This window comes from Pseudophryne corroboree, chromosome 2 (assembly GCF_028390025.1).
Source record: "Pseudophryne corroboree isolate aPseCor3 chromosome 2, aPseCor3.hap2, whole genome shotgun sequence".
Classification (NCBI taxonomy): Eukaryota; Metazoa; Chordata; class Amphibia; order Anura; family Myobatrachidae; genus Pseudophryne; species Pseudophryne corroboree.
This window is the reverse complement of record NC_086445.1, coordinates 271,481,974-271,509,837: the sequence shown is the minus strand read 5'-3', so window position 1 is coordinate 271,509,837 and position 27,864 is coordinate 271,481,974. Positions and strand designations below refer to the sequence as shown.

Genomic DNA, 27,864 nt, shown 5'->3' with positions numbered 1-27,864 from the left:
TGCCCGGAAGAGCCGACAGTACGAGGAAAGGATTTTTGTTAATCCAAGGGCAAGATTCGTACCAGCCACACCAATCACACCGTATAACTTGTGATATACTAACCAGTTAACAGTATGAAAACATAGCATCAGTCCTAGACCGATGAAAACTATAACATAACCCTTATGTAAGCAAAACTATATACAAGTCTTGCAGAAGTAGTCCGCACTTGGGACGGGCGCCCATCATCCTCTACGGTAGGGGTGGGCAACAGGCTGCCCGCGGACCGATCCTGCCTGGCCCGCTGTGCCCCACCAGAGTGCAATGACAAGAGGCCCGACAGGCCGCTTGTCATTGCACTGCTCTCAGACGCGGCGCCGCTGAGGAAATCCCGGTCACGTCACTGGGACAGCTGACCTGGATCTCCTCTATCGTGCGCTGGGCGTCACGGGGGGCGGCGCTGGGCGGGCACTGCAGTGGGGACTCGCAGCAGAAGTGGCCAGTGGGGAGCACTGCGGAGGCCAGTGGGGAGAAGAAGCGGCGGACAGCGGGGAGAAGAAGCGGCGGCCAGTGAGAAGCGGCGGCGGCAGCAGCAGCGCGGATCATCAGACAGCGGGGATCGTCTGCCACTGACAAATAGGTATACCCCTTGTCCTGGATAAAGCTAAAGCTGCCATATAAGTTCAGGGGAGGGGAGTTAAAAACGGTTATATGGGTTTAGGGGAGGGGGAGGGTAAGGACTGCTATATAGGTTTAGGGGAGGGTGGGGAAAGGGGGGTAGGGACTGTCTGCCGTAATGTGTAAAAACGGGGGCGCTGTCTGCCGTAATGTGTAAAAACGGGGGCGCTGTCTGCCGTAATGTGTAAAAACGGGGGCGCTGTCTGCCGTAATGTGTAAAAACGGGGGCGCTGTCTGCCGTAATGTGTAAAAAGGGGATGCTGTCTGCCGTAATGTGTAAAAACGGGGGGGGTGCTGTCTGCCGTAATGTGTAAAAAGGGGATGCTGTCTGCCGTAATGTGTAAAAACGGGGGTGCTGTCTGCCGTAATGTGTAAAAACGGGGGCACTGTCTGCCGTAATGTATAAAAACGGGGAAGCTGTGCCGTAATGTATAAAAACGGGGACGCTGTCTGCCGTAATGTATAAAAACGGGGGCGCTGTCTGCCGTAATTATAAAAATGGGGGTGCTGTCTATCGTAATCTGTAAAAAGGGGACGCTGTCCGTCGTAATGTGTAAAAAGGGCACGCTGTCTGCCGTAATGTGTAAAAAGGGATCTCTTTTTGAGTATTTTGTGTGTGGCCCTCGAATATTCGCTGGAAGTGTTAAGTGGCCCCCCAGCTGAAATAATTGCCCACCCCTGCTCTACGGACTACGAGAAAAAGATTTACCGGTAGGTTTAAAATCTTATTTTCTCTTACGTCCTAGAGGATGCTGGGGACTCAGTAAGGACCATGGGGATTATACCAAAGCTCCCAAACGGGCGGGAGAGTGCGGATGACTCTGCAGCACTGATTGAGCAAACAGGAGGTCCTCCTCAGCCAGGGTATCAAACTTATAGAACTTTGCAAAGGTGTTTGAACCCGACCAAGTAGCAGCTCAGCATAGTTGTAGTGCCGAAAACCCCTCGGGCAGCCGCCCCAGATGAGCCCACCTTCCTAGTGGAATGGGCCTTGACCGATTTCGGTAACGGCAATCCAGCCGTAGAATGCGCCTCCTGAATCGTGTTACAGATCCAGCGAGCAATAGTCTGCTTTGAAGCAGGGGTGCCAACCTTGTTGGCTGCATATAAGACAAACAGTGCTTCTGTTTTTCTGACTCTAGCCGTTCTGGCCACGTAAATTTTCAAAGCCCTGACTACATCAAGGGACTCGGAATCCTCCATGTCTCGCGTAGCCACAGGCACCACAATAGGTTGGTTCATATGAAAAGATGACACCACCTTAGGCAAGAATTGAGGACGGGTCCGCAATTCCGCTCTATCCATATGGAAAACCAGATAGGGGCTTTTATAAGACAAAGCCGCCAATTCCGACACTCGCCTAGCCGAAGCCAAGGCTAATAACATGACCACCTTCCAAGTGAGATATTTTAGCTCCACCGTTTGAAGTGGCTCAAACCAGAGCGACTTAAGGAAACTTAACACCACGTTAAGGTCCCAAGGCGCCACCGGAGGTATAAAAGGAGGCTGAATATGCAGCACTCCCTTCACAAAAGTCTGTACTTCTGGGAGAGAAGCCAATTCTTTTTGAAAGAAAATTGATAAGGCCGAAATCTGAACCTTAATGGAGCCTAATTTTAGGCCCAAATTCACTCCAGTCTGTAGGAAGTGAAGGAAACGGCCCAGATGGAATTCTTCCGTAGGAGCATTCCTGGCCTCACACCAAGAAACATATTTTCGCCATATACGGTGATAATGTTTAGCTTTACGTCCTTCCTAGCCTTTATCAGCGTAGGAATGACCTCATCCAGAATGCCTTTTTCCGCTAGGATCCTGCGTTCAACCGCCATGCCGTCAAACGCAGCCGCGGTAAGTCTTGGAACAGACAGAGCCCCTGTTGCAACAGGTCCTGTCGTAGAGGAAGAGGCCACGGATCTTCTGTGAGCATTTCCAGCAGATCCGGATACCAGGTTTTTCGTGGCCAATCTGGAACAATGAGAATTGTTCTCACTCCTCTTTTTCTTATTATTCTTAACACCTTGGGTATGAGAGGAAGAGGAGGAAACACATAGACCGACTGGAACACCCACGGTGTCACTAGGGCGTCTACAGCTACCGCCTGAGGGTCTTTTGATCTGGCGCAATACCTCTGTAGCTTTTTGTTGAGGCGGGACGCCATCATGTCTATCTGGGGCAGTCCCCACTGACTTGCAATCTGTGCGAAGACTTCCTGATGAAGTCCCCACTCTCCTGGATGCAGGTCGTGTCTGCTGAGAAAGTATGCTTCCCAGTTGTCCACTCCCGAAATGAACACTGCTGACAGTGCGCTTACATGATTTTCCGCCCAGCGAAGAATCCTGGCGGCTTCCGCCATTGCCACTCTGCTCCTTGTGCCGCCTTGGCGGTTTACATGAGCCACTGCGGTGATGTTGTCTGACTGGATCAGAACTGGTCGGTCGCGCAGTAAGGTCTCCGCTTGACGTAGGGCGTTGTATATGGCCCTCAGTTCCAGGATGTTGATGTGAAGACAAGTCTCTTGACTGGACCAAAAACCTTGGAAGTTTCTTCCCTGCGTGACTGCTCCCCAACCTCGGAGGCTCGCGTCCGTGGTCACCAGGATCCAGTCCTGAATGCCGAACCTACGGCCCTTCTAGAAGGTGAGCACTCTGCAGCCACCACAGGAGAGATACCCTGGCTCTGGGGGACAGGGTGATCAACCAATGCATTTGTAGATGCGACCCAGACCATTTGTCCAATAGGTCCCATTGGAAAGTGTTCACATGGAACCTGCCGAAGGGAATGGCTTCGTATGATGCCACCATCTTTCCCAGGACTCGAGTGCAGTGATGCACTGACACCTGTTTTGGCTTCAATAAGTTCCTGACTAGAGTCATGAGTTCCTGAGCTTTTTCTATCGGAAGATAAACCTTTTTCTGGTCTGTATCCAGAATCATGCCCAAGAAAGTCAGACGAGGCGTAGGAACCAACTGCGACTTCGGGATGTTGAGAATCCAGCCGTGTTGCTGTAACACCTTCAGTGAAAGTGACACGCTGTTCAGTAACTGCTCTCTTGATCTCGCTTTTATGAGGAGATAATTGTGACACCTTGCTAGCGCAGGAGCACCATCATTTCCGCCATTACCTTGGTGAAAATCCTCGGGGCCGTGGAAAGCCCAAACGGCAACGTCTGAAATTGGTAATGACAATCCTGTACCGCAAATCTTAGGTACGCCTGATGAGGTGGATAAATGGGAACATGAAGGTATGCATCCTTTATGTCCAGAGATACCATAAAATCCCCCCCTTCCAGGCTGGCGATGACTGCTCTGAGCGATTCCATCTTGAACTTGAACCTCTTCAAGTATAGGTTCAGGGATTTTAAATTTAAATTGGGTCTGACCGAACCGTCCGGTTTCGGGAACACAAATAGGGTTGTTGAAACAGGGGAACCTTGACCACCACCTGTTGAAGATACAATTTGTGAATTGCATTTAACACTATCTCCCTTTCCGGGGGAGAAGCTGGTAGGGCCGATTTGAAAAACCGGCGAGGAAGCACCTCTTCGAATTCCAGCTTGTAACCCTGGGAAACAATTTCTATTGCCCAGGGATCCACCTGTGAGTGAACCCAGATGTGGCTGAAAATTCGAAGACGTGCCCCCACTGGGGCGGACTCCTGTAGGGTAGCCCCAGCGTCATGCGGTGGATTTTGTAGAGGCCGGGGAGGACTTCTGTTCCTGGGAACTAGCTGTGTTATGCAGCTTTTTTCCTTTGCCCTTACCTCTGGCAAGAAAGGACGCACCTCGTACTTTCTTGTTTCTTTGTGATCGAAAGGACTGCATTTGATAATGTGGTGCTTTCTTAGGCTGTGAGGGAATATAAGGTAGAAAATTTGATTTACCCGCTGTAGCCGTGGAGACCAGGTCCGAGAGACCTTCCCCAAACAATTCCTCACCCTTGTAAGGTAAAAACCTCCATATGCCTCTTTGAGTCGGCATCACCTGTCCATTGCCTGGTCCATAGGACTCGTCTAGCAGAAATGGACATCGCGTTGATTCTAGAACCCAGTAGACTAATGTCTCTTTGAGCATCTCTCATATATAAGACCGCATCTTTTATATGCCCTAGGGTCAATAAAATGGTATCCTTATCTAGGGTCTCAATATCTGCTGATAAGGTATCTGTCCATGCTGCTGCCGCGCTACAAACCCAGGTCGACGCAATCGCCGGTCTGAGTAAGGTACCAAAATGTGTGTAAATGGACTTCAGGATAACCTCCTGCTTGCGGTCAGCAGGGTCCCTGAGGGTAGCCGTATCTTGGGATGGCAGCGCTACCTTTTAGGATAAGCGTGTTAATGCCTTATCCACCTTAGGGGAGGATTCCCACCGTATCCTGTCCGTTGGCGGGAAAGGATACGCCATAAGAATCCTTTTGGGAATCTGCAGTTTTTTGTCTGGAGATTCCCAAGCTTTTTCACATAATTCAATCAACTCATGTGAGGGGGGAAAGGTTACCTCAGGTTTCTTCCCCTTATACATGTGTACCCTCGTGTCAGGGACAGGGGGTTCCTCTGTGATATGCAAAACATCTTTTATAGCAATGATCATATATCGAATACATTTAGCCACTTTTGGCTGTAATTTTGCATCATCGTAGTCGACACTGGAATCAGAATCCGTGCCGGTATCTGTGTCTACAATTTGGGATAGTGGGCGCTTTTGAGACCCCGAAGGTCCCTGCGACATAGGGACAGACATGGGTTGACTCCCTGGCTGTTCCCTAGCTTCAGCTTTGTCTAATCTTTTGTGCAATAAATTTACATTAGCACTTAAAACCTTCCACATATCCATCCAGTCAGGTGTCGGCGTTGTCGACGGAGACACCACACTCATTCTCTCCTCCTCCTCCCCCTGAAAGCCTTCTAGCTCAGACATGTCGACACACGCGTACCGACACACCACACACTCAGGGAATCCTCTTATCTGAAAACAGTTCCCCCACAAGGCCCTTTGGAGAGACAGAGAGAGAGAGTATGCCAGCACACACCCCAGCGCTATATGACCCAGGAAAAAACACTATATAAATATATGTTTACCCAGTAGCGCTGTTTGTACATGTATAATTGCGTCAAATTATGTGCCCCCTCTCTTCTTCAAAACCCTCTTTCACCGTGGATAAGCAGGGGAGAGTCCGGGGAGCTTCCTCTCAGCGCTGTGCTGTGGAGAAAATGGCGCTGGTGAGTGCTGAGGGAGAAGCCCTGCCCCCTCGGCGGCGGGCTTCTGTCCCACTCAAATATACTGAAACTGGCGGGGGCTCATTATATATACACAGTGCCCAACTGTATATATGTCTATTTTTGCCAGAAAGAGGTTTATATGCTGCCCAGGGCGCCCCCCCCCCCCCTGCGCCCTGCACCCTTACAGTGACTGCCGTGTGAGAGGTGTATGGGAGCAATGGCGCACAGCTTCACCGCTGTGCGTTACCTCAGTGAAGATCATGAAGTCTTCTGCCGCCTTTGAAGTCTTCTTTTCTTCTCATACTCACCCGGCTTCTATCTTCCGGCTCTGTGAGGAGGACGGCGGCGCGGCTCTGGGACGGACGGCGAGGGTGAGACCTGCGTACCCATCCCTCTGGAGCTAATGGTGTCCAGTAGCCTAAGAAGCAGAGCCTTGAAACTCACAGAAGTAGGTCTGCTTCTCTCCCCTCAGTCCCTCGATGCAGGGAGTCTGTTGACAGCAGGCTCCCTGAAAATAAAAAACCTAACAAAATACTTTGACAGGAAACTCAGGAGAGCTCCCTGTAATGCACCCAGTCTCCTCTGGGCACAGTAGTAAACTGAGGTCTGGAGGAGGGGCATAGAGGGAGGAGCCAGTGCACACCCACACCTAAAATCTTTCTTAAAGTGCCCATGTCTCCTGCGGAGCCTGTCTATTCCCCATGGTCCTTACGGAGTCCCCAGCATCCTCTAGGACGTAAGAGAAATAAAAATTGTCTTTTCTATTCCATCATTATTTCCAACACGAACTGCTAAATAAACATCCTATGTTCGCCTTCAGAATAATAGTCTGCTTCCGACAGCCTACAATGCCTCTACTCATACTGCCAGTTATACCAAATTGTAATGCATAAAGCACATCAAACAGATCATTTACACTGTAAATCACATGTAGAATAGGACAATATAATAAAAAGTGTATCTGGATGTTATTACCGTCTACCTAAGGTCTACAGCCAACAGATCGATCACTAATGGTAGACATGCATTAGGTCAACATGGTCAAAAAAAAATTATTTTTATTCTCTTCCTTTTTTCTACTTTTACATACTTTATCATCCACGTGGACTACAATTGGGAATAGTAACCTTGCACGAAGAGAGGGGACGCAGTGCACTAATTGGGGGTCCCTGTGCTGTGACACACACACAAAAACTCACGTCGACCTTTTCCCAAGTCGACTCAATGATCCACACCCAATAAAAATACCTATTTCAGTGTACATTTAATATATATGTATATAATTTCTATAAAAGTTTTAGAGAGAATTCAGCTGATGGACTTTTCCATTCTCAATATGATTCTAGAACGGCCAATTTACTTTGTGTTGGGTGGAGGGAGTGCGAAGAAACACAAGACAGAACTATGGACATGTGCATTTCATTCTTGTAGGCAACCTGTGGTGCAAACCAATATTTACCCTCATAACCGCTGTCAACAGAAGCCGCGGATTCTGAATTGTTTTTTTTCCTCTGGTAGAAGCAAGGTTCCTCTGGATCTTTTATCCACGGTATCCCTTCTTCTGCTTTCCACTGCTCATATTCCCAATTGCTTTTCATATTCTCAACCACAGATATGAACATGTCAGCTACCAGGAAATGCCGATGTTCCTAAAAACAATACAAAAACGGCAACAAATTTGTCACCTAACCACCTCTAAAAAGGGTGCGAGTTTGGCACTGTACAGCCTACTGTACGCTTAGCATGATGAGTAGCTTCTGATTAGTTTTTCAGCTGAGTGTTAAACAACTAAATATTTATAGTGCCCATTTCTGCCGTGCGGTAAATTACTGCATGCAATTGGACAATGGCCACGGTATAAAATGACTAGCTGTGAAAGTAGAGAATTGTTTTTACCTGGTTGCAGGTGTATATATTCTTCAACTATCATCATCTACTGCATATTGCTACATTTCATTAGGGCTGGTAAAATGAGGATTTATGCTTTGTGACTGTAGGACAGGCTCTTTGACACTAATCCTTTTCCTACTAGAAAAGTTCTAGTAGTTCAAACTGCTCTGTGTCAATACACTGAACTACAAGTCCTTTGCCAACAAATGGGAGATATTAGTATCTGAAGACAATTAATGCTGTCAAAAGGTCTGTTTGACACTACTGCTCAGTAATATAGGCACCACGCATCCAGCCAGGTTCAGTATGATTTCCTGGCGGCCAGGATGCCGGTCATCAGTATACAGCCGACGGCATTCTGGCCATCAGTATGCTGGCAGTGTTCGCCACATGCGCTATTCCCACTCTATGGGTGTTGTGGACACCCACGAGTGGGAATAGCCCCTGTGCGCCAGGAACCTGGCTGTCGCCATTCCCAGCTGTCGGGATTCCGGTGTCGGGATTCTGAACGCCAGGATCCCGACAGCCGGCAAATTAACTGCATCTCATCCAGCCGACACTAAAAACCAAGCAAAATAACCTTCCCTTATGTCTATGTATGCACATACATAGGTACAAAATACTTTAAGCAGTGCTAACCCAGTAATAAAGGCTACCATACCAGCCTCCATGACAACAGGTTTCTTACCTTCTCCAAGTTCACAGATGGTTCAAAGAGATTTTCTTCAGAGTGATGCCTGGTTTTTGTGCTGGAAGCCAGAGACTGCCCAGCTGCTGTACATTGAAAGGAAAAGCAATCATAAGAAAAACGGAACATTTAAGCATTAATAAGGGAAGGGGGTGTCTTTACGGAGAAAGTTCCCACTGTTCTAAATAACTAGTCCTTCATATATGACCGATATGCATATTGAACATAATTTTCTATGTAAACTTTCATCTATGTATAAGGTGTCACAGTGCTCTACAGCAATGGCCAGAGGGGATAAACACTGGGGTATAAACAAAATATGAACACATGTAACAAGCATGACAACAAATCGCAGGGATGGCCCTGCGCATGAGAGTTTACAATCTATTGGGACAAGGGCAGAGCTGAGACAAGAGAAGCAAGAGTGGCTCAGTGTGGAGATACAGTCGCTAGGTGGCACTGGGGTGAGTAGTGCAGGTTTGAATTGTGAAGTTATTAACCGGCGCTTCTCAAAGCTACCACAGTTTCAGTCCATGGGTTAAAAGGGGCAATAGTATTAAAAACACCAGGATTTATATTTATTATTGGCCCTTGAAGACCAATGCTGAACATTACGGCTATGAGAAGTGCTGCCTGGTAAATTTATTCCAAAGGATTTAGTTATAACACCACAATTATACTTTTATTTTATTTGAGAGGGTTGGCATCTCCTTTTTTTTTTTTTTTTTAAATGAAGCGCCATCCAATTGCTGTGTAACATTGAACGTATTTTGCCATGTAAACGTAATGTGCAACATAATGCAATGTTCTTGTTTGGAGGTAGCAGAAGATTTCTACTTTCTGGAAGTTCCAAATCAGGATTCGGTTATTATACACCAACATTCACACATACACAAAGTCATGTATAGAAAAGAGTATTTTATAGACCTAACCAGAAGCGGTGGTTACACAGCTTGTAGCAAGAGTACTCGATGACAGTCTCTACTAGTCTTACTAGGTAGATTATGTATGTAGCGCACACTTTGACAGGTGAAGATATTCAGAAAGTTTGTTCATAAAAAAATTTAATATATTCAAATGTGACGCCAAATTGATTTAGGTGTTCAATATAGGATAATTGGCTGCATATAGGTTAACTGTACATTTAAAGATTCAGACTGTAATCTCCAGTAGCAGACAGGATCTGATGCATGTGATTCAATATTAAGTACTGTGAAATATTGTGGCATTATATAAACAATAATAGAACAACTGTAGCACCTGGAGATTCCTTGCCACAAAAGGGTGGTGGGGAAGGGATTGTGTTGAATAAGCCCAAAGCAAAAGAGAAAGAATGAAATCAAGAGAAACCATGCACAGAACATTACATTATAGGCCATGTGTAAGAAGACAGCAGATTGAAACTAATGTGGCTGCATTGGTTCTCCTAGAATAATATATAACAGAACTGCTTCCACGCTGGACATGGCATGATCCGGATTGTAAGGGTGCTGTCCCACATGCACTTTCCTGGCTCAGAGGAGATCATACACAATTGTTGCTGGGAAACTGCAGAACTATTTGTTAGATCCCATAGTGAATAAGGAGCACTTCTAGAATACTTCAATTTAAGAGCATATTGTTCAGCACATTGATGTTACAGTGATCTTTTTAGAGAGTCAAATTGCAGCGCTTTATATATGGAGTATAGAGTGGCACTGAACACACCTCTAGAGCTGGGAATGCACTATACAAATATCTTGCAAATCATCTGCCAGATCTAGCTGGTTGGAATGAAAATCTGGTGATGTATTAAGGCCGGTACTCACCAGCCGATGCGGGAGAGATGTGTGCTGAGCGAACCGCTCAGCACACATCTCTCCAGCTGCTCAGCACAGCGCGATGTGTGCTGAGCGTGCGGGGGGAGCGCTCATTTCACCCAGCGGGTGAAACGAGCGATTCGCTAGATTGGCCTGCACTGCAAGCCAATCTAGCACCAGCGATAGCGATGTGCGGGGCTGCGCATCGTTATCGCTGTGGGGGCTACACACAGAGCGATCCTGCTTAAAATCTAAGCAATCTAGTCAGATTGCTTAGATTTTAAGCAGCAATCGCTCCGCGAGTACCCCCCTTTAGAGCAAATGACAATTGACCATTTGCTCCCTAACACTGGAAAATTGAAAATTTGTATGAATAATGATTTAACAGAGAGTAATATTCTGGTTATCAATTGTTACTAGTCTTAAATGGTGCTCCAGCCAATCAGTTCCTAATTGTCATTTTTCTAACACATGACACATTGGTTAAAACACCATTTAAGATTAGTAACGACTGATGTCTCTAAGTGCGCCAATATAAAATTTCTGGCCATTTTAGTCTTAACTATGAGAACATCCAGCATGCTCTCAACTTATGAATAGCAGCAACCATTAAAATAGGGTAACATAAGAAAAGGCGACTGTAATAACCAGACACAGAAAACCTGTATGACCCTCCCCTAGAATAAACCAGCGCTTCCTGTACAAGTATTCATGGCACCTCATCTGAACCACACCCATTCATGGAACAAACTAAATACAAATGATCTGTTGTCTGAACAGAGAGCAAGAGAGACAGAGAATTTGCAGAGAATGGATCAGAGAGTATAGCAGATGTAATGCTGGATACACCCTATAACAGAGGTTCTCAAGCACGGTCCTAAAGGCACCCCAACAATCCAGGCTTTAAGTTTTATCCATGCTTGGCCACAGGTGACATTAGCACCTCAATTCAATTTGATTTAACCATCTATGCTGAACCATGGATATACCTAAAACCTGGACCACTGGGATGCCTTGAGGACCGCGTTAGAGAACCTCTGCACTATAATCTGTCCAATCTTTTTGGTTGGAGCGAAAAAATGGTAATGTATGAGAGCAATGACAATCAACCATTTACTCTCAAAATCCAGAAAAAGGATCAAAAAATGCTCAATTGACCTTTGCTCCCATACATTACCATATTTTTGTTCCAACCAGAAACATTGGACAGATAATCTTAAAGGGCCTTATTTAGAGCTGATTGCAATGTCTTTGAGTGATTCATTCTCAAAACTACCCACTCTACAGGTTACATGAATGAAAGACAAATATAAACACAAAAACTGAAACCAATACAGAATACTGTACCTTTTGATATCATTTTGAAACAAGATATAGATAAAATACTTAGGATGGGTACACATCCGGATGATGTGTGTCACAGCTGACCCGAGAACGGACGGAACAATATATTGTGCAGCTGTACACAATTCAGTGTATGACCTTGCAGTATACCATTACCCGCTGCATGCCACTGTCAGCCCATCTAACATGCAGGACATCGAATGGAACGTGCCCGCTGGCGAGGGCCGGGAGCTCACAATCGCGTGTACACACTCCACTATATATTATTCCAATCCAGGTCAGACCGATATATCGTACAGTACAGCAACATAGAAACATAGAATTTGACGGCAGATAAGAACCACTTGGCCCATCTAGTCTGCCCCTTTTTTTTTTATCCTTTAGGTAATCTCAACCCTTTTTGAACCTTAATTCTTTGTAAGGATATTCATATGCCTATCCCATGCATGTTTAAATTGCTCTACAGTCTTAGCCTCTACCACCTCTGATGGGAGGCTATTCCACTTGTCCACTACCCTTTCTGTGAAGTAAGTTTTCCTTAAATTTCCCCTGAACCTGCCTCCCTCCAGTTTCAGTGTATGTCCTTGAGTTCTAATACTTCTCTTCCTTTGAAGAATGTTTCCCTCCTGAACTTTGTTAAAACCTTTGGTATATTTGAAAGTTTCTATCATGTCTCCCCTTTCCCTTCTCTCCTCCATACTATACATGTTAAGATCTTTTAGTCTTTCCGGGTAAGTTTTGTGATGTAGGCCATGCACCATTTTAGTTGCCCTTCTTTGTACACTCTCTAATGTATTTATATCCTTCTGGAGATATGGTCTCCAGAACTGGACACAGTATTCCAGATGAGGCCGCACCAATGACCTATACAGTGGCATAATTACTTCTCTTTTCCTGCTACCGATTCCTCTTCCTATACAACCAAGCATCTGACTTGCCTTTCTCATTTCTTTGTTGCATTGCTTTCCTGCCTTTAAGTCACTTGAAATGGTGACTCCTAAATCCCTTTCCTCCTCAGTAGTTTCCATTATAGTACCCTTGATACTATATTTAACCTTTGGGTTTTTGAGACCCAAGTGCATGATTTTGCATTTAAACCATGGGTCTTCAACCTGTGGCCCTCCAGCTGCTGTGGAACTACACATCCCAGCATGCCCTGCCTCAGTTTTAGCATACATTAATAGCAAAACTGTGGCAGGGCATGCTGGGATGTGTAGTTTCACAGCAGCTGGAGGGCCACAGGTTGAAGACCCATGATTTAAACTGTAGTTGCCATGTTCTTGACCATTTTTCAAGTCTAGCTAGGTCATCAATCATTTGTTTTACCCCTCCTTGTGTGTCTACCCTGTTGCATATCTTTGTATCATCTGCAAAAAGGCATACTTTCCCTTCAATACCATTACCTAATGTATGGCCTTCGGAACCACTAAAATTTCTACTTGTTACAATTCACTGAAGTAGTTATAAACTCAAAAAGATTTTGGTTTGTCTTGGCCTTCATCTACTGCCATCATTCATTGTTACATGAAGCAAGCCACTAAAATAAAAAAAAATATATATGTACTGTACATACACACACAAACTGTATTAATAAACTTAAAAAAAAAAAAGACAGACAGCATTGTCAAATACCTTCAAGAACGGAAAAGGACTGTGACCTCCGATGGAAAGTCTTACTATCTTCTACAGAGCAAGGCTCAGTATCCGCTACAGATGCGCTTATGGGAATAATTAATTGTCCTGAAGGGGGATCCCGTGGGTTTGGATTAAAATGTAAATTAAGGGTGTGGCTTGGAAGATTGGGGGTAGAAAATAGTCTATTTTCCTTTTGTGAGCTCAAAGGCAAGTTCAATTGTGAAACCGTGGATCCAGAAAAAGTTAATTCTATACAGTTGCTGCATTTGATGCAAGGTGATAATTCCAGTTCCGTTACACCTCGTGTGCTCGTGATGGGTACCCTAGGTGAGGATGGGAGTGGGTCCACCGTATAAGATTTAGGAGATTCTGACTGGGTGTTCTCCCATGATGCTTTGTGCCTATTAATATGGATGTCATTTTGTGCACAGGGAATTAATTGAATACAGTTATGATCATCAGAACAATCATTATTGCCACCATTGCTGTCATCCTCTACATCACTGTCCTCCAGATCCTCATTCACAGGCAATGTGGCTTTTATACTGCTTGGAATCTTTAAAACAGAAGCCAGAATTTCCTTAATTGCTGTAGCACTATCCACATATGACCCATGGCTACCTCCTAATCCGATAACTGCTGGCCTTGGTACCTCATCTGCAAGAGAAGACATTATTTCAATAAAAGCAAATCAATACCTAAATATAATAAGTTTGCCGCAAAAGAAGAAATATAAAAATAAATAAACCTCACACCCAACATTTTTCTATTCAGGGTGGTATCCTATTAGAGGAAATAAAACATCATGTTTTTCACACTTTGTTTCCGATGTTTCCTCAATGTTTTGTTTTTTAAACGGGCTGTCCAATTAGGATCGCTCGTAAAAAAAAAAAAAAAGAAGAAACATAGCTTTCCTCCCGAAAACACACAGGTACAGCGAGAAGCAGTCCCATTTCTGAGGCTGTTTACAGGGATCTGGTTTCGCCTGCACAAGGCAGGTGAAACAAAATCCCAGATTAGCCGCAGCAACCAGTCAGTGTCCCATGCCATATTATTACCTGCGGTAGTGTACCACAAGTAATTGGATATCCCCCACAGTGTGTGCTGAATACACAGGTGTTATAGGGTTTTGACTCACAACATTCTGCAAACCTGTACAATGGTACACACAATGAATAAAGGCATAAGTACCTGCAGGAAATAGAATCATAGGAATTTTGGGCATAATGGTCAAGGAAGAGTCTGGAACATTTAGTATTTTCCTTTCAGGGTACCGTTTAGTAATGTCATTTGCCACCTAAAATAAAAAATGAAATAATTACAATTCAGAAAACAATGTTGTTCTGAGAAGTTGTGGAGGCCAGGCTTCATAGAATCTTACATCAGCAAAGGGAATTTAAGGATTTATTTTGTGTGCACAGCATACACAATGTATGGTTTATAATTTGAATTTAACCTAAAATTGGTGGTGAACTCATAACAGTAATTTCTAAAAATTAGGCAAATTCAAAATCCACAAACAAACTTTAAAGGTGCATACACACGGTGCGATGTGTGCTTACGATTTTGACTATATAGTCAAAATCGTAAGAAAAAAGTTAGCACATATCGCATTGCGTGTATACAGCTTGCGATACGATGCACACTCGCGCAGGGTCGGTATTGCAAGAATATATAGACTGTGCAGGCAATTCTGACTATATTTTGTACAATCTAGCTTCTAGAATAGTCAAAATTGTATATAGTCAAAAACGCAAGTAAAGATATTCAATATCGGTGGTTCTGGGCTCCAGGGAGTTCAAGGGAAATCGCATAGTTAACAATGGCACTTAGTCAAAATCGCAGCATGTGTATGCATGCACCTCTAGGTTTCTACTTATTCTAAATTTAAAGCAGATCTGTCAAAAAAACAATAAAGCAGAGATATACTAACGTATGTTCATGTAAAAAGATCATTTCCTTGCATACAATGCTAGAAGTACAAAGGTCAAATATTTATGTAGATACGCAAGAGAAATATTTTACATTAACAACATTTTCTATAAAACATGTTACATTCTGCCAATTTATTTTGGGTAGATCTTTATGCTTTCCTTCAGATGCGTTACAGACCAACTTGAAAATCAAACAAAGAAATATCAAAGGTTATAGCAAAAGAGTATCTGGAACAAACTATATATAAAGGAGACACTTACCTGTACCGTAGTTTCACAATCTTGAACTCTCTTCTTTGTGTAACTAGTCAATGCCAAGGCATGTACAGACATGGTTGGTAATCCATACGTGGTTGTCACCTAGGTATACATACAAAAACTAAATAAATTTTATATCTAAAAAAAAAAAAAAAACCAATATATAGGGTTAGTGTTTTAATCCCACATAATGTATATTCACGATTTATTCCATATATAAAAAGATATTTAAGACAATACTACTATCCATATATTTTTGTAACTAGCCAACATTCCACACGGATCATTCACCAATTATAAAACTTACTGATCAGTGCACCATTTATACCCCTTTCACACTGCCAATGCCGGATCCCAGAGCCGGCCCTAAGCATAGGCAAACTAGGCAATTGCCTAGGGCATCTGGTATTCCTAGGGGCACAAGCAGCTTCTGCTGATTAAAATGATATGCGGCATGCCTATATTCTGTGTGTAGCATTTCGTATGCAGATACAGCCACAGTCGCACACAGTATATAGGCATGCTGCATATCCTTTTAATCAGCATAAGCTGCTTGTGCATCCTAGCCACATACCAATGCAAATAAGATGCATTTTCATAAAAAATAGGCACCCGATGTTAGCAGAGCTGCCAGTTGACTCACGCCAGGAACTATATGTGTCATTATGTGTATAAGGGCATTAATAATGTGTAACATATGTGTAAGGGGCACTATGTGTGTCATTATGTGTATAAGGGCACTAATAATGTGCAGCATATGTGTAAGGGAAATTATGTGTATAAGGGCATTAATAATGTGTAACATATGTGTAAGGGGCACTATGTGTGTCATTATGTGTATAAGGGCACTAATAATGTGCAGGATATGTGTAAGGGAAATTGTGTGTATAAGGGCATTAATAAGGGTTGGCATGATGTGTAAGGCACATTATGTTTATAAGGACATTAATAATGTGTGTCATATGTGTAAGGGACATTACTGTGTGGTATTATGTGTATTAAGCATTACCAATGTGTGGCATTATGTGTATAAGGTGCTCTACTGTTTGGCGTAACGTATAGAAAGGGCAATACTGTGTGGCCTAATGTGAATAAAGAGCAATATGGTGTGGTGTAATGTGACTAAGGAGCAATATGGTGTGGTGTAATGAGAATAAAGAGCAATATGGTGTGGTGTAATGTGAATAAGGAGCAATTCAGTTTGAGGTTATGTGAATGAGGGGCACTACTGTGAGGAGTAAGGTATATAAGGTAAAGTGGTACTACTGTGTGATGTAATGTGAATAAGGGACAATATCGTATGGTAAATTGTGATAAAGTTGCACTACTGTGAGGCATAATTTTAATTGGGGGTAATATTGTGCAGCCATGCCCCTTGCCAGCAAAAACACATACATTTTTGGGCTGTGCGCCGAATGTGCACACTGTTCTTATTTAAATTACTGGGGGTAGGGAAAAAAAAAGGACTGCTATGGGTGGGGGGTGAAGGTGCTGGGAATGGGGTGCAGGATCAGAGGTGGAACTAGCGGTGGTGCTAGGGGGTACCAGCCAAAATCTAGCCTAGGGCATCATATTGGTTAGGGCCGACTCTGCCGGATCCCACCCGGGAATTGGAAGCGGGTCCTTCCCGGGTGGGATCCGGCATTGGCAGCTACTGCAGGCTTTCCTGACCCGGCAATAAGCCGGGTGGGTTGCCATAGCAGCAGGGGGCGGGGGCAGAGGCGGCGCTGGGAGATGAGCTCATCTCTGCGCCACCTCTCCCTATCTTGTAAACGGGTCCCGGGACGCATCGACCCGGGAGCCAGTTTACGCAGCCACTGACCCAGTATTCAACCCGGGTATAACACTGCTTTATTCCCAGGCTAAATTGCCGGGTCAGGCGACCTGAGATTTCGTCAATGCCCCTTTCACACCGCACGCCGACCCGGCAATATGCCGGGTCGATACCGGGTTATTTGTGCGGTGTGAAAGGGGTAATACGGACATCCTGCCTGTACACATACATCTTGTTCATATAGCCAGATCTAACATACATATTTACATATTAATTCCGGCCAGCAGCCAACAAGTGGAAAGAATGTTTATTAAGTTGAACATATAGAGTTCCCTCCATTGTACTGTAGGTCACAATCATGTTTTGAAGCGAGAGGTAACTGAAAAAGATGGCACCAACTGCATAACAATACGTGCCCCTGAATGGCAAAGTACTGTTCCATAAACTCATACAGCCATGACAGCACTGTGTAGTCTGATGTGGATAAAGTCCAGCGAGTAGCCAGGCAGAGATTATGGGTCTCCGGTTCCAGTAGAGTTCTTTTTAAAGAATTTGGATGAGATGTCCTACGCATCGGGCGATACATCTCGCCGCTTATCGGGTACCTACCGGCGTTAACACCGGTATGCACCTAGAATTGCGGGTAGCATTGCAAAGGACTGTTCTCCCGATAAGAGCTGTCCTTCGCGATCACTACACTTCCATGTTTAGGACCCGGCCGTCCTGCTGTGCATATGCCGAAAGATGCAGTTGCCACTGGGGGTGCTGGGAGGAATACTACTAGATCCCTATCAGGGAAAAAGCAAATGCGGCAGTACGGATTGTGTAATGGTTAGCATTACTGCCTCACAGCACTGAGGTCATGGATTACATTCCCACCATGGCTCTAACTGTGCGGAGTTTGTATATTCTCCCCGTACTTGCGTGGGTTTCCTCCAGGTACTCCGGTTTTCTCCCACAATCCAAAAATATACTGGTTAATTTGCTTACAACAAAAATTGACCCTAGTGTGAAAGTGTCTGTGTGTACATGTGATAGGAAATATAGATTGTAAGCTCCACTGGGGCAGGGACTGATGTGAATGGCCAAATATTCTCTGTAAAGCGCTGCGGAATATGTGTGCGCTATATAAATAACTGGTAATAAATAAATAAATAAATAAATAAACAGATAGATAGATAGATAGATAGAAGCACCTAGAAAGGTCCAAACTCCGGAATGTATTGCATTCCGAAACTTGGTACATATGGGAATGCGGACAAAACTCAGAAAATAGGGATTTTCTTTGTTTTGGCCACAATCTGGCCTTCGTACATTCCACCCTTTGTTTGAGAAATGTCCCTATTTTATAGGGTGGTATTCATGTGACCGGCGGTCGGGAGACCGACAGTCACGTGACCTCCTCCACCATCCCGACCACTCACTATCCCAATGGTCGGCATGCCGACCAACAGGGACTATTCCCACTCGTGGGTGTCCACGACACCCACAGAGTGGGAATAGAACCAGTGGTGACCGCAGGTCGCACACCGAGCCCGCAAGGGGCTTGCTGCACTCGACCCTCCCCGCCGGGATCCCGGCGTCGGTATGCTGCCGGTATCCCGGCGTCGGTAAGCTGACCGGTGGTCTCCTGACCGCCGGTCAGCCGTACTACACCCATTTTATAGGATGATAAGTAATACAGGGTGATTCAAAAGTCGCAGTACACACTTTTTTTTTCAAAAACTGTGCAGGAAATGGAAAATAGGATTTTAATTACCGACCGGTAAATCCTTTTCTCGTAGTCCGTAGAGGATACTGGGGTTCCATTTAGTATCATGGGGTATAAATGGGTCCACTAGGAGCCAAGTGCACTTTAAGAATTTGATAGTGTGGGCTGGCTCCTCCATGTCCCTCCTACCAGATTCAGTCTAGGAAATTGTGCCCAAGGAGACAGACATACTTTGAGAGAAGGATAGATAGATAGATAGATAAAATAAGAATTTACTTACCGATAATTCTATTTCTCATAGTCCGTAGTGGATGCTGGGGACTCCGAAAGGACCATGGGGAACAGCAGCTCCGCAGGAGACTGGGCACAAAAGTAAAAGCTTTAGGACTACCTGGTGTGCACTGGCTCCTCCCCCCACGACCCTCCTCCAAGCCTCAGCCAGGATACTGTGCCCGGACGAGCGTACACAATAAGGAAGGATTTTGAATCCCGGGTAAGACTCATACCAGCCACACCAATCACACCGTACAACTTGTGATCTGAACCCAGTTAACAGCATGATAACAGAGGAGCCTCTGAAAAGATGGCTCACAACAATAATAACCCGATTTTTGTAACAATAACTATGTACAAGTATTGCAGACAATCCGCACTTGGGATGGGCGCCCAGCATCCACTACGGACTATGAGAAATAGAATTATCGGTAAGTAAATTCTTATTTTCTCTGACGTCTTAGTGGATGCTGGGGACTCCGAAAGGACCATGGGGATTATACCAAAGCTCCCAAACGGGCGGGAGAGTGCGGATGACTCTGCAGCACCGAATGAGAGAACTCCAGGTCCTCCTCAGCCAGGGTATCAAATTTGTAGAATTTAGCAAACGTGTTTGCCCCTGACCAAGTAGCTGCTCGGCAAAGTTGTAAAGCCGAGACCCCTCGGGCAGCCGCCCAAGATGAGCCCACTTTCCGTGTGGAATGGGCTTTTACAGATTTTGGCTGTGGCAGGCCTGCCACAGAATGTGCAAGCTGAATTATACTACAAATCCAATGAGCAATAGTCTGCTTAGAAGCAGGAGCACCCAGCTTGTTGGGTGCATACAGGATAAACAGCGAGTCAGATTTTCTGACTCCAGCCGTCATGGAAACATATATTTTCAGGGCCCTGACTACGTCCAGCAACTTGGAATCCTCCAAGTCCCTAGTAGCCGCAGGTACCACAATAGGCTGGTTTAAGTGAAACGCTGAAACGACCTTAGGGAGAAATTGAGGACGAGTCCTCAATTCTGCCCTGTCCGTATGAAAAATTAGGTAAGGGCTTTTATAGGATAAAGCCGCCAATTCTGAGACACGCCTGGCTGAAGCCAGGGCTAACAGCATTACCACTTTCCATGTGAGATATTTTAAGTCCACAGTGGTGAGTGGTTCAAACAATGTGATTTTAGGAACCCCAAAACTACATTGAGATCCCAAGGTGCCACAGGAGGCACAAAAGGAGGCTGTATATGCAGTACCCCCTTGACAAACGTCTAAACATCAGGAACTGAAGCTAGTTCTTTTTGGAAGAATATCGACAGGGCCGAAATTTGAACCTTAATGGACCCTAATTTTAGGCCCATAGACAGTCCTGTTTGCAGGAAATGCAGGAAACGACCCAGTTGAAATTCCTCTGTAGGGGCCTTCCTGGCCTCACACCACGCAACATATTTACGCCAAATACGGTGATAATGTTGCACAGTTACATCCTTCCTGGCTTTGATCAGGGTAGGGATGACTTCATCCGGAATGCCTTTTTCCTTCAGGATCCGGCGTTCAACCGCCATGCCGTCAAACGCAGCCGCGGTAAGTCTTGGAACAGACAGGGTCCCTGCTGGAGCAGGTCCTTTCTTAGAGGTAGAGGCCACGGGTCTTCCGTGAGCATCTCTTGAAGTTCCGGGTACCAAGTCCTTCTTGGCCAATCCGGAGCCACGAGTATAGTCCTTACTCCTCTCCTTCTTATGATTCTTAGTACCTTGGGTATGAGAGGCAGAGGAGGGAACACATACACTGACTGGTACACCCACGGTGTTACCAGAGCGTCCACAGCTATTGCCTGAGGGTCCCTTGACCTGGCGCAATATCTGTCCAGTTTTTTGTTGAGGCGGGACGCCATCATGTCCACCTTTGGTTTTTCCCAACGGTTCACAATCATGTGGAAGACTTCTGGGTGAAGTCCCCACTCCCCCGGGTGGAGGTCGTGTCTGCTGAGGAAGTCTGCTTCCCAGTTGTCCACTCCCGGAATGAACACTGCTGACAGTGCTATCACATGATTTTCCGCCCTGCGAAGAATCCTTGCAACTTCCGTCATTGCCCTCCTGCTTCTTGTGCCGCCCTGTCTGTTTACGTGGGCGACTGCCGTGATGTTGTCCGACTGGATCAACACCGGCTGACCCTGAAGCAGAGGCCTTGCCTGACTTAGGGCATTGTAAATGGCCCTTAGTTCCAGGATATTTATGTGAAGTGACGTTTCCATGCTTGACCACAAGCCCTGGAAATTTCTTCAATTGTGTGACTGCTCCCCAGCCTCTCAGGCTGGCATCCGTGGTCACCAGGACCCAGTCCTGAATGCCGAATCTGCGGCCCTCTAGAAGATGAGCACTCTGTAACCACCACAGGAGAGACACCCTTGTCCTTGGATACAGGGTTATCCGCTGATGCATTTGAAGATGCGATCCGGACCATTTGTCCAGCAGATCCCACTGAAAAGTTCTTGCGTGGAATCTGCCGAATGGAATCGCTTCGTAAGAAGCCACCATTTTTCCCAGGACCCTTGTGCATTGATGCACTGACACTTGGCCTGGTTTTAGGAGGTTCCTGACTAGGTCGGATAACTCCCTGGCTTTCTCCTCCGGGAGAAACACCTTTTTCTGGACTGTGTCCAGAATCATCCCTAGGAACAGCAGACGTGTCGTCGGAATCAGCTGCGATTTTGGAATATTTAGAATCCACCCGTGCTGTCGTAGTACTACTTGAGATAGTGCTACTCCGACCTCTAACTGTTCTCTGGACCTTGCCCTTATCAGGAGATCGTCCAAGTAAGGGATAATTAAGACGCCTTTTCTTCGAAGAAGAATCATCATTTCGGCCATTACCTTGGTAAAGACCCGGGGTGCCGTGGACAATCCAAACGGCAGCGTCTGAAACTGATAGTGACAGTTCTGTACCACAAACCTGAGGTACCCTTGGTGAGAAGGGCAAATTGGGACATGGAGGTAAGCATCCTTGATGTCCAGAGACACCATATAGTCCCCTTCTTCCAGGTTCGCTATCACTGCTCTGAGTGACTCCATCTTGAATTTGAACCTTTGTATGTAAGTGTTCAAGGATTTCAGATTTAAAATAGGTCTCACCGAGCCGTCCGGCTTCGGTACCACAAACAGCGTGGAATAATACCCCTTTCCTTGTTGTAGGAGGGGTACCTTGATTATCACCTGCTGGGAATACAGCTTGTGAATGGCTTCCAATACCGCCTCCCTGTCGGAGGGAGACGTTGGTAAAGCAGACTTCAGGAACCGGCGAGGGGGAGACGTCTCGAATTCCAATTTGTACCCCTGAGATACTACCTGCAGGATCCAGGGGTCCACTTGCGAGTGAGCCCACTGCGCGCTGAAATTCTTGAGACGGGCCCCCACCGTGCCTGAGTCCGCTTGTAAGGCCCCAGCGTCATGCTGAGGACTTGGCAGAAGCGGGGGAGGGCTTCTGTTCCTGGGAAGAGGCTGTCTGCTGCAGTCTTTTTCCCCTTCCTCTGCCCCGGGGCAGATACGAGTGGCCTTTTGCCCGCTTGCCCTTATGGGGACGAAAGGACTGAGCCTGAAAAGACGGTGTCTTTTTCTGCTGAGAGGTGACCTGGGGTAAAAAGGTGGATTTCCCAGCCGTTGCCGTGGCCACCAGGTCCGATAGACCGACCCCAAATAACTCCTCCCCTTTATACGGCAATACTTCCATATGCCGTTTGGAATCCGCATCACCTGACCGCTGTCGCGTCCATAACCCTCTTCTGGCAGAAATGGACAGCGCACTTACTCTTGATGCCAGGGTGCAAATATCCCTCTGTGCATCTCGCATATATAGAAATGCATCCTTTAAATGCTCTATAGTCAATAAAATACTGTCCCTGTCCAGGGTATCAATATTTTCAGTCAGGGAATCTGACCAAGCCACCCCAGCACTGCACATCCAGGCTGAGGCGATTGCTGGTCGCAGTATAATACCAGTATGTGTGTATATACTTTTTAGGATATTTTCCAGCTTCCTATCAGCTGGTTCCTTGAGGGCGGCCGTATCAGGAGACTGTAACGCCACTTGTTTTGATAAGCGTGTGAGCGCCTTATCTACCCTAGGGGGTGTTTCCCAACGCGCCCTAACCTCTGGCGGGAAAGGGTATAATGCCAATAATTTTTTAGAAATTAGCAGTTTTTTATCGGGGGAAACCCACGCTTCATCACACACCTCATTTAATTCATCTGATTCAGGAAAAACTACGGGTAGTTTTTTCACACCCCACATAATACCCTTTTTTGTGGTACTTGTAGTATCAGAAATGTTCAAAACCTCCTTCATTGCCGTGATCATGTAACGTGTGGCCCTACTGGAAAATACGTTTGTTTCATCACCGTCGACACTGGAGTCAGTGTCCGTGTCTGGGTCTGTGTCGACCATCTGAGGTAACGGGCGCTTTAGAGCCCCTGACGGTGTTTGAGACGCCTGTACAGGTAATAACTGATTTGCCGGCTGTCTCATGTCGTCAACAGTCTTTTGTAAAGTGCTGACACTATCACGTAATTCCTTCCATAAGACCATCCAGTCAGGTGTCTACTCCCTAGGGGGTGACATCCCTATTACAGGCAATTGCTCCGCCTCCATACCATTTTCCTCCTCATACATGTCGACACAACGTACCGACACACAGCACACACACAGGGAATGCTCTGATAGAGGACAGGACCCCACTAGCCCTTTGGGGAGACAGAGGGAGAGTTTGCCAGCACACACCAGAGCGCTATATATATATATATATATATATATATACATACAGGGATAACCTTATATAAGTGTTTTTCCCTTATATAGCTGCTGTATAGATTTATCTGCCAAATTAGTGCCCCCCTCTCTTGTTTTACCCTGTTTCTGTAGTGCAGGACTGCAGGGGAGAGTCAGGGAGCTTCCCTCCAACGGAGCTGTGAGGAAAAATGGCGCCAGTGTGCTGAGGAGATAGGCTCCGCCCCCTTCTCGGCGGCCTTTCTCCCGCTTTTTTAAGGAAAAATTGGCAGGGGTTAAATGCATCCATATAGCCCAGGAGCTATATGTGATGTATTTTTTGCCATATAAAAGGTGTTTTTATTGCGTCTCAGGGCGCCCCCCCCCAGCGCCCTGCACCCTCAGTGACCGGAGTGTGAAGTGTGCTGAGAGCAATGGCGCACAGCTGCGGTGCTGTGCGCTACCTTATTGAAGACAGGACGTCTTCTGCCGCCGATTTTCCGGACCTCTTCAGTCTTCTGGCTCTGTAAGGGGGCCGGCGGCGCGGCTCTGGGACCCATCCATGGCTGGGCCTGTGATCGTCCCTCTGGAGCTAATGTCCAGTAGCCTAAGAAGCCCAATCCACTCTGCACGCAGGTGAGTTCGCTTCTTCTCCCCTTAGTCCCTCGGTGCAGTGAACCTGTTGCCAGCAGGATTCACTGAAAATAAAAAACCTATACTTAAACTTTTTTACTAAGCAGCTCAGGAGAGCCACCTAGTGAGCACCCTTCTCGTTCGGGCACAAAAATCTAACTGGCTGAGGCTTGGAGGAGGGTCGTGGGGGGAGGAGCCAGTGCACACCAGGTAGTCCTAAAGCTTTTACTTTTGTGCCCAGTCTCCTGCGGAGCCGCTGTTCCCCATGGTCCTTTCGGAGTCCCCAGCATCCACTAGGACGTCAGAGAAATAAAGATAGTGGTGAGATTTCGAACAAGCACACACAGACGAGAGGAAAGCCATGCTAACCAGACTTGAAACAGGATCAGCAAGAGCTGAACCAAACAATACTGAACCAAGTAACAGTGCAGGAAGAACGAAGCACCGGGCACCCAGTATCCTCTACAGACTACGAGAAAAGGATTTACCTAGAGGATATTGGGGTTCCATTTAGTACCATGGGGATGTACCAAAGCTCCCAAACCGGGTGGGAGAGTGCTGAGGTTCCTGCAGAACTGATTGGCCTCTGAGGACCTTCAGTTTGGTCAAAGTATCGAACTTGTAGAACTTAGCAAACGTATTCGAACCTGACCAAGTAGCTGCTCGGTTGAGCTGTAAAGCCGAGACACCCCGGGCAGCCCCCCAGGAAGAACCCACCGACCTAGTATAGTGGGCCTGTACAGATTTTGGAACCGGCAAGCCTGCCGTGGAATAAGCATGCTGGATAGTGAGCTTGATCCAGTGTGCAATTGTCTGCTTTGAAGCAGGACACCTAATTTAATTGGGATCATATAGGATTAACAGCGAGTCGGATTTTCTGTGATGAGCTGTCCTCTTTAAGTATACCTTCAAAGCACTCACAACATCCGAAGACTTTGAAGTAGTGGAAGTGTCGATGATAACCGGAAGCACAATAGGTTGGTTGATGTGAAATGCAGACACCACTTTCGGAAGTTCTGAGTTCAAATATATTTTTTGACCATGCACATGTATACACAGGCGGAGCACAAATCACCGATCCACTGGTATATATACGCGCAGGATCAATTTCGGGATGCAAAACAATTTTCCACAAGGCTGTGTAATAATTATAATAATAAATGCAATAATAAAAACATGCAGCTCCCACAAAGTAGTCTGAAATAGTTCTACTAGTTACAGATGCACAATAATTTAGAACAAGGGCGCGCAAAAGAATCTTTCTTTTGTGCTCCCTTGTTCTAAATTATTGAGTTCTGAGTTCACCTCTGTCCTCATGGAAAATTAAATAGGGACTTTTGTGAGACAATGCCCCCAGCTCCTACACATGTCTTGCTGAAGCCAAGGCCAACAGTGTGACGGTCTTCCACATAAGATATTTTACATCCATCTCCTGTTATGGTTCAAACCAGTCCGATTGGAGGAACTGCAGCACCAAATTGAGATCCCAAGGTGCCGTGGGAGGCATAAAGCGAGGTTGGATGCACAGAACACCTTTCAAAAAACATCTGGACTTCAGGGAGAGAAGCCAATTGTTTTTGAAAGAAAATGGACAAGGCCGAAATCTGGACTTTTATGGAGCCCAGACGTAGGCCCACATCCACACCTGCCTGCAGAAAAAGCAAGAAACGTCCCAGGTGAAATTCCACCGCAGAATAAGTTCTGCTCTCACACCAAGAGACATATTTCTTCCAAATACGGTGGTAATGTTTAGACTTTACTCCCTTCCTGGCTTGGATCATAGTCAAGATAACTATTACCTCTTCTAGGTAGAATCAGTCGTTCAACTTCCATGCCGCCAAACATAGCCGCGGTAAGTCCTGATAGACGAACGGGCCCTGTTGCAGAAGATTCTCGCAAAGAGGTAGAGGCCACGGTTCCTCGAGGAGCATCTCTAGAAGGTCCACGTACCAGGCCCTTCCTGGCCAGTCTAGAGCAATGGAGTATTGCTTGAACCTTTTCCCTTTTTATTCTTTTGAGAATTCTTGGGATCAGAGGATGTGGAGGAAACGCATACACAAGCTGGAAGACCCACGGAGCTGTCAGAGCGTCTACCGCCACTGCTTGCGGGTCTCTCGACCTGGAACAATACCGCTTGAGCTTCTTGTTGAGATGAGAGGCCATCATGTCGATTAGTGGATATCCCCACCGACGTGTCGAGCACCTGAACACTTCCGGGTGAAGGCCCCATTCCCCCGAGTGCAGGTCGTGTCTGCTGAGGAAGTCTTCTTCCCAGTTGTTTACTCCCGGAATGAAAACTGCGTTTTTTTCTGCCCTCTGACATTGCTGCTCTGCTTTTCGTTCCGCCCTATCGGTTTATGTACGTCACTGCCGTCACATTGTCCGACTGGACTTGAATGGGCCGATCCTGAAGAAAATAAGAGGCCTGCAGAAGGGCGTTCGATATGGCCCTGAGTTCCAGAATGTTAATTGTAAGGACGACTTCCTGACTTGACCATCTTCCTTGAAACTGCACCCCCTGGGTGACTGCTCCCCAACCTCGGAGGCTTGCGTCTGTGGTTAACAGGATCCAGTCCTGAATTCCGAACCTCCGACCCTCGACGAGGTGAGAGGTCTGTAGCCACCACAGAAGGGAGATTCTGGCTTTTGGCGACAGAAGAATCCTCTGGTGCATGTGAAGATGCGATCTGGACCATTTGTCCAACAGATCGAGCTGGAAGGGTCTTGCGTGAAACCTTCATTATTGAAGCGCCTCGTAAGCGGCCACCATTTTCCCCAGAAGGCGAATGCATAGATACACAGATATCCGGGTTGGCTTCAGGACATCCCGAACCATCGACTGGATTACCAATGCCTTTTCCAATGGAAGGAACACTTTCTGCGACTCCGTGTCCAGTATCATTCCCAGGAATGGGAGCCTCCAACACGGTTCTAGGTGAGATTACAAAAGGTTTAGAATCCACCCGTGATCCTGGAGACGTTTGGATGAGGCCAATTCTGTCCAGCAACCTCTTCCTGGACGGTGCCTTTATCAGAAGATCATCCAGGTACAGAATTATGTTTAGTCCCTGCTTGCGGAGTATAAACATCATCTCTGCCATCACTTTGGTGAACACCCTCGGTGCCGTGTAGAGACCAAATGTCAGGGCCTGGAACTGTTAGTGACAGTCCTGTAGTGCAAACCGTAGATAAGCCTGGTGAGGCGGCCAGATTGGAATGTGAAGGTACGTATCCTTGATATCCAGAGACACTAGGAATGCCCCTTCCTCCAGACCAGAGATCACCCCTCTCAGAGACACAATCTTGAACACTC

The 27,864-nt window shown here is 46.1% G+C and overlaps 1 protein-coding gene across 1 annotated transcript in view; it reads right to left on the bottom strand.

The window, feature by feature from the left end:
• Positions 1 to 27,864, bottom strand: part of RUBCNL (rubicon like autophagy enhancer) — a 113,357-nt gene that overhangs the window by 31,222 nt on the left and 54,271 nt on the right. Inside the window, exons 2-6 of the mRNA XM_063952811.1 lie at positions 15,425 to 15,523; positions 14,421 to 14,526; positions 13,227 to 13,886; positions 8,452 to 8,537; positions 7,333 to 7,522 (exon numbers count right to left, since the gene is read on the bottom strand). Of these exons, the coding sequence (XP_063808881.1) occupies positions 7,333 to 7,522; positions 8,452 to 8,537; positions 13,227 to 13,886; positions 14,421 to 14,526; positions 15,425 to 15,496 (1,114 nt within the window). The 5' untranslated portion in view covers positions 15,497 to 15,523. The remainder of the gene's footprint in view (positions 1 to 7,332; positions 7,523 to 8,451; positions 8,538 to 13,226; positions 13,887 to 14,420; positions 14,527 to 15,424; positions 15,524 to 27,864) is intronic.